Here is a 12,497-nt window from a genome sequence, read left to right as displayed (position 1 = left end):
TCTCATCTTCATATGCATTTCAGTAAAACTATCTTAAGATATCTCCCAAAAGCATGCAGCCGTGCTCTCGTAACCAGACAGACCGGTTACATACTTACATATTTTTATTGCTTGTTTATGCAACGGTAATGAGTCTAGAAACAGTACTTATAAAGTCCGACAACTACAGTGAGTCTGAGGAGGAGGGCCATGGCAGATAAAATCTTTATAAAATACCACTTTTTAGATGTGGCTTGCACTTAGACTAAAAAAGATGAATGTGGCATACATCAGTGGAGACTGCAGAGGGGTCACACAGAGTTCTCTGCTGCACGTCTCACTTTGGCCTGTAGATGGAGCTACAGCACTGTCGAAACATGCACTCTCTTGGGCCGATTATAAGAACAGGTATAAGTCGAGAGCAGGCCGATGACAATTCTGATGCTAAAGTAATATCTTACAGCGCATAACACAGAGCAAACAGACTCCAAAAAGTTTCCACCACAGGCTAAATGAGCATTACCCAGCCAGGCATTAACCGGCCAAATTCAGTGCTTCTGAACTCTGTAGTTCCAAGCATTTTCAATAAAGATAAAAGGGATTGAAGGGCGAGGAAAAAAGAGATTATTTACACTTGAAAGCTGATTTGGAACTTTGCTGTCATTAGAGTGTTTTAAGTATTTAAGTAGAATTAATATTTTAACATATGAGCTTGCTTCGTGTGTCAGTAGTGTGGACTAGAAAGGAAAACCTGGACGTGTGTTTGTGTGTGTAAGCATGTGTGTATGTTTGAGATTTTTTACTTTTTGACACTGCCAGGTAGCAAGCGGTTTCGACATCATTTGACAGGCTGTGAAATGCTGATTGCTTCACATCACAGACTGTAAAGATGGCATCTGATGAATGTTTGATGCCGTGCAGCTGTAAACACAGTTGGCAGCTGTGACGGAGCGTTCTCTCTCTCTCTCATTCTCTCTCTTCCTGTTTCTGTCTAACAGAACAACCAGCATTGCATGATAGCAGGATGGGGTCTGCGCAGGTTCCTGGGTCCTGAGGGAACGCTATAAAGTGGCGGGCACGGTCTAAGCTATTAACTGGCTTACTGGGACAGCCAGGATTAGACTGATTATCAGCATTTGCACGACCTGATTCGTTATTCCAGTTAACTCATGTAATGTCCTCAGGAAAACGCAATGATCTTTTGATATTGAGGGGTTTTCCTGGATTGCACCTTGTGTCTGTGCTAGGGCTGTCAATTTAATTTTAATTTAGTACAGCTAATTACATTAAAATAAAATATGCACTTAATTTTTTTTTTCTTTTTTCCCATTTGAGCAAGGTTTTTATGAGATCACAGTCAGCGCAGTCCCAACGGGTCTTAAGACATGTCTTTAAAAGTTGACACTTAAAAACATGGTGTGGGACACTAAAAAGCAGCAAAACGTAATGGTTGTACACATCTGTAAACGTGTGTGCATAGGCAAACAATTACGAAGTGTGCAATCATACTTCCTGTGTAAACGACTGTAAGTCAGCTTCACTGTGGACTGTAGACTAGTGATCTGCTTATGTTCAGTCATATAGAAATAATGAAAGCAATATACTGTCTTCTAAATCATTTTAGTTAAATATATAATGATTTACTTGGTTTAATAATTTATTTATAGTAATATAAACCCAAATGGGGTGATCAGGACGTGATCGGCTGCATATTTGTCTTTTAAATGCTATAATTTAGCAAACAGAATTAAGTATGATATAGAAAAAAAATAACAATAAATAAATAAATAAAAATAATAAAGATAAATTAATGTAATACTTTAATTAATAATAATAATAAAAATAAAGGTTTATATTTTTAATGCTCTTTTTACAACGATAGAAAAGAAACAAAAAATTGATATTTCTGTGATGGGTCATGGGTGAGACAGGCAATAATAAACAATACATTGAAGAAAACATTTGCACAGAAAGTCCAACAATAATATATTAAAATTACATTTCACATTACATTATCACTTCGAGTGATAGTTCACCCAAAAATGAACATTTTGTCATTTATCCATCCTCATGCCATTCTAAACCTGTACGACCCTAATACATTTAACAAAACCATTTAACAAAAACATATAAAAAAACACTTAGCACCACACTATACACAAAATATACAAATATTGGTTGCACTTTATTTTACAGTACGTGTACTTACATGTACTTATAGTGTACTTACAGTGTATTTATCTAAGAAAGTTCTGGTAATACAAGGTAATTACATGGGGTAGGGTTAGGTTTAGGGGTAGGTTCAGGGTTAGTACTAGGTATTCCATAGTTATTGTAATTACTATAATAAGTACTTAGTATGTACATGAGGAACAGGACTGTAAAATAAAGTGCTACCCAAATATTTGATATATTTCTTCTTATTGTTCCACTGTAGCACAGTAGGTTAGGTTGAGTAAACAATGACAGGATTTTGATTTTTGGCTAAAAAGGCCCTTTAACTTTCTTAATTACCACAATTTGGGTCTTTCCTTACCAAATATTTAAATATGCAATCCATTTGATTATTTAATAAACATGCCATTCACTTAAATGTTTTAATCGACTGACAGTCCTAGTCTTTGTGTTAGATCTTTGTCTGTCTGGGATTTCTTTGTCCCTCACCTTTGTTTCAGTTCACTTGGAAAGTTTCCCTGGACAGCAGCTACACTGAAGCGGATGTGCGCATATATGTGTGTGAGTCCCGCTGTGTGCCTCATGGGCTTTAAGAAACTGTCAGGGAGTTTGTGCTGCGAGTATGACAGGAGGGCGAACCCTTGATAGTGATATATGTGCACGGGCGCTTCCTGAAACTCTGGAGGAAGGGATTAATAATTAAAGAGATGGATTTGAGCGGCCGCTAACAGTGCAGTGATGGCTGGAGATTTGACAGTGTCAGTGTTGTTATTGAGATGTGTATGCTCTGTGCCATCGTACCGCTCCTGGGGCTCAACGCCGAGTCTGCCTTGACCCCGCGCACATCCCTCTTATCCTTCACGCTGACAGTAGCACTGCTGACAGCTCCTCCCTTCGTCTGTCAGTTTAACGCTTATTCGCTCTACTTACAAGTGAAGTGCTTCATTTAAATATGCGCTTTGCATGTTTACGTATTCATTGTTTGCTTTGCATAATTTGTGTATATTTTTAATATTCTTGTTCCATCTGTGCATAAACATGCTTTAGCATAAACAGCTTGCACGCCGCACTATTACTGCCGCCGAACAAGCATGCTCCGTCTTTAACCCTGATGCACATGTCTGTGTGCGTTTGCGTGTCGTAATGACCAGCACTAACACGCTCGCCACCTCCACAGTCACAGAGGACAACTCTCCCCAGGCGCAAGTGACGTATGCATGCGTATGTGTGTTTGAGCTTCCGTGAGCCGAGCTGACACTTGGGGTGCCGCCCGCCCCAGGGGAGAAGGCTCACATGGCAGATCTGTCACCCGTGAGGTCGCTGAATGTTAACGCTCCCAACATGGATTAAACACTGGTGGCCAGTGCGGCGGGGTGGGGTCGGCATGCCAGCCGCTGACAGGCACCACAGGGCTCTGTACGCTGGCCTCCACACCGCCGGTGACAGAGAGACTTTATCTCTTCCTCTCTCACTCTCTTTCCCTCTGGGCGCACAGTCCACTCCAGCTCTTCGCTGATAAGGACATGAGCCGCAGTCCGGCCGGCTATTGCTGTGAATCACAAACACGTATCATACACTCACAGCCTGCAGTGTGTTGTAGGATCACGTTCCAACGTGAATTATATGCAACAACTACAGTTAATCTGTTTAAGTGTGTTCGTGATTGGGAATTATTAGATTTACAAAGAATTATAAATTGACTATTATTGTCTTCATTTCAGAATTCTTTGAAATAATTAGTAACCGTTAATGTTTTCAGGAATAGCCAGATGAGACCATTTTGAAATAATTTCATTAAAACATCCATCATTATATTTTAAGACACGTTCACATACATTTACATTCTAACAGATTAAATGGTTTAATTACATTAATTAGCCACCAAAATATTCTGTAATATTATAATAAAACTTTCTAAATTTAAAACAAAACCAAAACATATTTAAAAAATAAATCAAATAAAACTTGATTGGCATATTAGTGAATAACAGAGATATTAATTAATATAGATATATAAATATTTAAACGATCGCTTTCACACCATTTATTAGTGATGGGAAGATTCATCATTTTACTGACTGTATCATTTGATCATGGTTAGCAAAACGAATAAATGTACAGTTATTCTAGTTATTCAAAATGTTATAGTTTCAAAAGACAAATTCCTCATGAATGTTTACATAAGAAATATTTGGTCATATTACATATTAGGGAACCAAAGAAAGAAAAAAAAGAGAAAAGATTAGTTTATATCCTTAAGTCTTTAGTTCATTAGTCATGTGACAGACGCAAAGAACAAATCGTTCATGAATGACCTTTTGCATAGTTTTAAATTCTGAACGTCTCCAATTTGTAGATGAGCATTTTGGTAAATAACAGATACTGTATAGATATATTAGTAGAAATATAAACCTGATAGCTGTCACACCTTCTATACAATCCTGGAAGTTTCCAATCTGACCACAACCTTATTGGTGTTCATTTACCACGGATTTTCCATGCCTCTCAAGTTTTCTCTTTTGTCTTGCATGCAGACATGCATGGCTTTAGCAGCCACTGGAGCCTTTGATTCACTGTAAATGTTGTGTCATTTTTTCTGTATTTTAATCAAGACACCAATGTAGGTTACTCGCTTCGCCCTCCATTTCACCTTGGAAAAAAGCCAGAGCAAGAGAGGAAAGTGTGGCGATGCTGCAAGGATCCTCTGTTCACATTAAAGTTGCCCGGTTTCATCGGCTCTCTAGAACACACACATACGCATTAAGCCTGCAGCCAATAGTCAGCCTTGTTAGATTTGCACAGATACATTCATGTAATCTGGCATCCCTCCACAGCCCTTCGTCTGACCCTCATAAGGCAGGCTGGCACTGCTGCCGTTGTTTGCGTCTTGCTGCTGCAGAAGATAAATGCATGAGAGGGACACAAGAGAGACTCAAACTTCCCCGCATGGTTTAGTTAGTGCTCACTTGCTCTGAGAGGATACACACACATAATAGATTCCCCCCCTGTCAAAATGCACAAATCTGAAATGTTAATGCTTCGAAAAAGCATAAAGTTAACCATGTAAAGAGCCTCTTTAAAAAAAATTGTTCGGCAATCATTGAAGAGATTGGTTAATATCTTATTCATTTGCTCAAATCTAAATTTTTACAAAGTCAAACCCGCTGAGACTTGTGTAGTTAGTTGGTTTGGCTGTGTTGTGGCTCAAAACAGTTTTGCATTTTTCATATGCATCTTAGAGCAGTCCAGTATGTTCAGTGTTATCTTGCTAATTCTCCCCACGTTGCCGGTCAGTTCTTAAGTATTTATGGACTCCCGACTGCTTCAGATTCAAACAGCAACTTAACAGGACATGATCCTTGTTCAGTTTGTCTTGCTGTATTTGTTAACGGAATTAATTTATATTGCTCCTATGAAAATGCTTTTAGCTAAACTAACCTCCCTTTATAAATTGTGGGTTGTATATATATATGAGCTCGGGGTCAATCAAAAATTTATAGATTTTATTGAGCAAAAGTGACAGTGAAGACAAAAAACTTTCCCCAAATAAATGCTGTTCTTTTGAAAATTCTACCTATTACCTGAATTTAAACAAATATATTCAACATTGATGATAAATCAAATGATGATCAAACCAAGTCAGCATAAAAATATGATTTTTAAAGGATCATGTGGCACTGGAGTAATAGTTGCTAAAATTTAGCTTTACACATTACATTGTAAAATATATAAAAATAGAAAACGTATTTTAAATTGTAATAATACATTACAACATTCCATTTTTTTTTTTTTTTATCAATACAATGTTGAAAATACAGTGAGCATAAGAGACATATTTCAGAAACCTTTAAAAAATTCTACCAACTCCAAACATTTCTACAGTAGTCCATATAAAATTTAGAGATTATCCCAAAAAAATGATCTCAAATCATATTGGAGAACATGACCATCAGGTTTCACTCAAACTTGTGGAGTTACTGCAGCTCGAGTACTGCTGTAATTAAAGCAAAAGACATTCTGAAATTCATATTCATTTAATAATTTTAACCTAAATAATGTTTGTGCTTGTGAGACAATCTGTCATGAAAAAAAAAAATCAATTTAAGTAGAAGCATTTTCACTACCGCTCTCAGACTGTTGAACCCCACTGTACAGCATGTATATACAGCGTATATATTTTTCTCTACATGTTCTGACTTTGAAATTCAGATGGATGGAGGTTATTGTACTCCCACAGTGATGCGTGTTTACATTAAGCAGTAGCTGTGGAGTGTTGTTTCCCAGCCCTCCACACCACTTGTGTTTAGTCTGTCAGTAAGTAGTCTGATTTGGTAGCCTCTCTCCACCCCTTTGCCGTTTAATCAATTTGCAGGATTGTATAAACTCTTAGTGAGGGCGTCTTTGTCCTTTTGTTCCTGCCGTGGCTCTCCTCTCCCCCTCCCTGGAGAGCGTGGGTGGTATACTGCTGCCAGCCTGGCTTCGGCTCCAGGACTTATTTTATTCACACTTTTAATCGCTGAGTGCTTTATTATTAGGTATAGGAATTCCTCTGACCAGGGGATCGTCTAGAGAGGCCTCAGAAATACATTTAGTGCAATCATATTAGCTGCACGCTAAAACATATCCGACAGGCGGTTCTTAAGCACCTGCTAGGCTAGTCTTCTGGTGGTCTTTTGTTGGTGCCTGAGGAGAGGAGAGAGAGCTTCTCCATAACCTACAGCAGGCCACTCTATTATAATTCAAAGTAATCTTTTCCTCCTTGGGCAGTCAACATCTATCAATCTAAATGACGTTTAGGTTCATACAGCAGCAGAATATAATTTGCTTAATATAGTGTACATACATTTATGAACTGATAATTGCATTATTTAACCAAACTGACTCTCTTAAATGTATACGACTCACCTGCATTTATTTAGTGTGAATGGAAACACACTGGACAACAATGCAATAGCCTCTCTGCACTGTATACATGCTTGTCTTGTGTTTATTGCTTTCTTGGTACCCAAAGCAAGGCAACACAATTCAAATATATCAATATAAAAAACAAAAAACTTTTAGATCGAGTTGCTGTCTGTGTGGTCTGGGCTTAACCCAAAGTCTGGGCTCATTGTTGCCAGATCTCACTAGAAAAAACAATCAACTGGGTCTGACAAAACAAGCTCAAAATAACTCACTTACTTCACCAAATAAGCTTAAATAAGCTACACAACTACTTTCTGGATACAAGACTAAAAACATTACAATCCGCCATTGCCCATATTTATACATGAAAGAGCTGTAATACACATATAATAAGTGGACATGGTAACACTGGCTGTGATACACATATATGTGATACACATATAAATATGGTGTTTACTGTATGTTCGTCACTGTCACTATCATTACATCGCTTTATCATCCTATGAATAGAAAATGCTTGACTTCAGTTGCTCATACTGTAATTCAAGAATTTATCACCATGGCTGTTTATGGCTCTGCACCACCTTTTTTACATTTTATTTTGTTTAGTCACTTGTTTGGTTTAGTCTCAGCACTCTCTGTGGCCACCATGTCATGTGGAAAGCATAGGTTTGATTCCAGCCATGTCATGTTCTCTGTAAGAAAAAAAGGCCTGAAATAAGTCACTGCATCTGAAAGGAAAACCAGTGTACAGCTGGATTTCTTCTTCAATATAAATTAACTCTATTGTGTGTCAGGTTTTACCTCCTCCTTCCTTTCCTTTAATCACTGCACTAATAAAACTCAAACCACTTAGTGGAGAATTAGTCGAGTGTGTTCAGCAGGAGCAGTGCAGGATTTGAGTAGCAGCTAACTCTGCTTATTAACTCGAGGCTTTCAGACACCGCCTTCGCACTGAAATTGGCAAGACTTTTCCAGATGTTCGCTGTTCTGTTTTTATTAGCACCGGGGAAAAGGCATGTTACTCCAGCATGCTTCCACATACACACGCACGCATGCACACCGTTGGGGACGAAATGAAGGTATTTCTGACAGGTTTTGTTTATCCAGTCATTTAGATGCTACATTTAGACACAAGACATTTTACTGTATTCCCGTGTGCTTTTATCTTGTCCACCAAGCCTGTGAGCAGTTGAGCGGAAATTTGCATTAGTGGACGATTATGAATACCTGTGACAGATCCTCTCTCTAGACTCCCAGGCTGCAAATGAATGGTCTCCTACTGTTGACTCGCATGGGAAGACAGGGACCAGGCAATTAGACTTTAGTAGTTAATGTAGAAGCTTCTCCAGGCAGGGCAAGCGGGTTCAACGTTCCTGCTGGGCTGTCGGCAGGTTTTTTCCATCTCCGCTCTCTCACTTGCTCACTTTCTACCTCGACTTCTTTGGAAGGTATCACTTATGACAGCTAACCTGTTGATAAGCCCTTCGAGTTTATCTGAGGGTGAGGATGAAGGCGGGCCCCTCCGCGTGGGGTCCCAAAAGTGGAAGCGACTACAGCGGGATGCCACTCGTATTCAACCTTCACGAGCTATAATACAGTTTTCAGCCTGAATCTGTGTGCTGTGCTCCTTAGAATAAAGAGTTAAAGAGATTCAGCCATCTCCTTCGATAGTACGGTGTGACTAAATTTATAATGAATTATTAAAGAAAGACCCAGATGTGTGTACTGTTGTTGTTGTGCCTGCGGGGGTTGTTGTTCAAGCGCTCTGTGCATTAAGCACGATTCTCATACCCCTGGTGGCTTTGTGTGCGTGTGTGTGCAGGCATGTGTGAAAGTGAACCTATCATGGGAGTGGCAGTAGGTAGACTGCCCCCAGAGCAATATGTCTGGCCACTGGCTGATATGACAGGAACATGCTGGTACTGTACTAAAGCTAAAGTAAGGCCTGCAGGCCCCGGCTAACTTAAGTCAAACATATTGTATCTAACAAGCCTCCAGCATGCCATGTAAATGCAAGCTTGTTGTTCTGTGTAGATGCAATCATACAAGCTCTATCTAGTGACTTTCAATTGAAATGGGACTAACTACATGTGTACACCAGCCACAACTGTTGTTGCGTTGCTCAGGTTACAGCATCCAGTGTAGACAGAATTAATTATTATAATGGGTTTTATTGACTTTTGATGCGTCACTTGAGGTGTAGAAACAGGTGTAAACATTCTGATTTACTGATTTAAATTCAGTTTACATATATGTTTGTATTGATTTTATTGTGGAAATACACTGATGTAGTGCAAATATTATTATTTTTATTACTGTATTCATTTATTTGGACCAATTCTTACTATTAACTAAATATTAACTGCAAATTTTGCCTCAATAAACAACTAATTGGCTGCTTAATATTAGTTAGTAAGCTAGTTGATGGGGTAGGATCAAGGGATCTAAAATACGGTCATGCAGAATAAGGCATTAAAATGTTCATTATAAGTACTAATAAAATGCTATAATAATATGCATGCTAAAAAGGAACTAGTTAATAGTGAGAATCGGTCCCTAAACTGAAGTGTTACCATTTATATTAATTAAATCTCATATTCTTATGTTTACAGATTAATTGTACAGAATACATCAGTGATAGACCAATATATTGACCAGTATATTATGTGCACTTTCCAATTGTATAAAGCACTTTTTTTTTTTCATTTTCTTTTTTACATCTTCTTGTGTGGACACAGACAGAAACATCAATTATTCAGCATAATTTAAAGTATGAAGATGAAAGGTTCACTATTAAACAAATATCAAACATTAACTGATACCAGACCAGTACATTGAAAGTGTCTGATTTATGAAACTGATATTGTGCTTCCCTAGTACATGCATCAGTTATTTGTAGCAGAACACTGAATTAATGTTCTGACATAAATACACAATATGCTAAAGTTTAGATGTTATGTTACAGATTGGTTGAATTGTAATGTGCAGAGTGCATTTTTACAATAATGTTTCCTCCAAAAGTCTTGCTTTACAGTCGTCCCTGTGTGTGTCGTCTTATTATTTCTCAGGCTCATTAAGTTGCCGCTAGCCGGGTTTAAATTCAACCGTCCAATTAGCGGCATGCTGTGGGTGTTGCGCACCTATTTCTCTTATGGAATTCTGAAGGATTATTCATCTTATTTCTCCCAGGGTTCCTGAGTGTTCGCAGTCTCTCTCTCTCTCTATGCAGAAGTAAAATGCTACAACCAGCCCTTCAGCAGACACGTATGCATGCCATCAGTCAGGCAGCAGAAATGCATCAAAGTAAATGCAGTGCATCAGAGCAAGTGTGGAGGACCACTCCTGTCAGATGCTCTGTTCTGTCACATCCAAATTACACACTACCAGCACAGTGTTAATCAATGCAAATGGATTTTTGAAATATTAAAATCTCCTATACAACACCACACAGATGCTGGCACAGGCACCTACTGTAAATGAGGGGCTGGAAGGTCTTGCGGGATGCTCGGATACAGCTTTGCACTATTTTATTTTTTGTGTGTGTTATGACGAGGTTAAGAGTCCCGGTGTCGTCTTCTATTTCCTAAGAGTTTACTTTCAATGTAAACTCTTAGAAATGTATATAAGAGGAAATGCATGTGTGTGTGTGCAGCATTGCCAACTGTGCTGTTTGTGATTCTCATACACTGTTTGATACCCTCTCTCTTTCTCTGTCTCTATTAGATATTTGTGGTGGCAGTGTGGCTTTGGGAGCTGTTCATTTTGCCTCTCTTCCTCCTTCTGCTCATTGGCTGGAACTACTTCCACATCACACCAGGCATGGCCAGCTACAGTCAGGACTTGGTGAGTGCTGTGATGTCGCCCACTCAGCTGTACAGAAAATGCTCCCTAATAAGTCAGAGTCAATGCTGGTGACTCACAGGACTAAGAAATGAGCATCCGTTTTAAACCTCACAGATTCTATTGAAGAATGATTTCAAATTAATAGACTTTCTGTCTACAGTAGACAGTGCTGTCGTTTGTATTTTTTTCACAGCCAAACATGAACAATATATGATACAATACAGGAAAAACATTAATACTGTGACATATTATTACAATTTCAAATAATTATTTTAAAATGCAATTTATTCCTGTAATGGCAAAGCATTAAGCATCACAGTTGACCCTTCACAAGGATTCCTTGACAATTTTGTGTTTAAGAACAATATCAACAGTTATGCTGCTTAATCACATAAACTGTTATATATTTTTTGGGGATTCCTTGATAAAACTTTTTTTGAATGTCTTTAATGTCACTTTTGATCAATTTAATGCTTCCTTGCTAAATAAAAGTTCCACTTAGAATTAAAAAACTTACTGACCCCAAACTTTTGAACAGTAGTGTATTATTAACATTTACATTTATCTGACACTTTTATCCAAAGCAACTTACAAATGAGAACAATAGAAGCAATCAAAACCAACAAAAGACAAATGATATGTAAGTGCTCGGTTAGCCTAACACAATATACAAGTCTTTTTTTTATAATAAATAAAAAGAAAAAAGTAAGTAGACAAAAAAGTAGACAGAATACAAAAAGAATAGGGAACGGTATTGTTAGAGAGTCTTAAAAAAATAGAACAATTCAAAAGAATAGAGAATGCTAGTGTAGAGAGTCATTACTTATAATAAATTAAAAGAAAATAAGTAGATATAATAGACAAAGATTAGAGAAAGGTAGTGTTAGAGGAACTTTTTTCTTTTTAAATAAAACAAGTAGTTAGAATAGAAAATAGAAATGTTTTTGTTTAAATAAAAAATAAAACAAGTAGATAAAATAGAATTAGACAGTATATTGTACCATTATGATATATTATTTCATGGCTAGTTGGCACAACAACAACAACAAAAAAAAAGTAACAGTCAAATGTACAAAAATCATGATAATTATTCATGACTAAACAAACAGACAAAAAAAAATAGTCATGAAATATTAATTTAAATTGAAATTATTTCATTATGTAACAAGAATGTGACTTAAAACAAGCACAGAATGTTGGAAACCGGATATACACTTTATATATTATACCCTCATCTGAATGTTGCTAATTGACCGCTCAGAATGAAGTATTCCAGTGAGTCATTAGGTGCAATTTGTATCACATTACAAGACTAAAAACAGTCTTTTTAGAGTATTTTTACAGCATTTCTAAAGACATTAATTGGTCAGTCCATCGTAATTAGATCATGTTGTCTATGAATTCGACATTCACAAAGGTTAAGATGTCTGAGATGCTCCTATCACCCTTGGTTGTGAGTTTTAACACAGCAGTCACACTTTGAGTGACCTTCATCTCCAGTGGGTTATATAAACTATATTTGAGTCCTTACTCAGAATGTAGCAGCTCTTTGTGCACCAGCAACCTGTTTTAGCGCTGTATCTCAGGCTCGG

At 37.6% G+C, this 12,497-nt stretch overlaps 1 protein-coding gene across 3 annotated transcripts in view; it reads left to right on the top strand.

Moving 5' to 3' along the window:
* LOC109108810 (multiple C2 and transmembrane domain-containing protein 2-like) overlaps nt 1-12,497 on the top strand; it is a 47,047-nt gene that overhangs the window by 22,443 nt on the left and 12,107 nt on the right. For all 3 annotated transcript variants that reach the window (XM_042743986.1, XM_042743985.1, XM_042743987.1), the window contains exon 18: nt 10,786-10,905. In XM_042743986.1, coding sequence (XP_042599920.1) covers nt 10,786-10,905 — 120 coding nt within the window. The remainder of the gene's footprint in view (nt 1-10,785; nt 10,906-12,497) is intronic.

This window comes from Cyprinus carpio, chromosome B18 (genome assembly GCF_018340385.1).
Source record: "Cyprinus carpio isolate SPL01 chromosome B18, ASM1834038v1, whole genome shotgun sequence".
Classification (NCBI taxonomy): domain Eukaryota; kingdom Metazoa; phylum Chordata; class Actinopteri; order Cypriniformes; family Cyprinidae; genus Cyprinus; species Cyprinus carpio.
The sequence above is the reverse complement of the archived record's forward strand: the minus strand, read 5'-3'. Positions and strand labels throughout refer to the sequence as shown.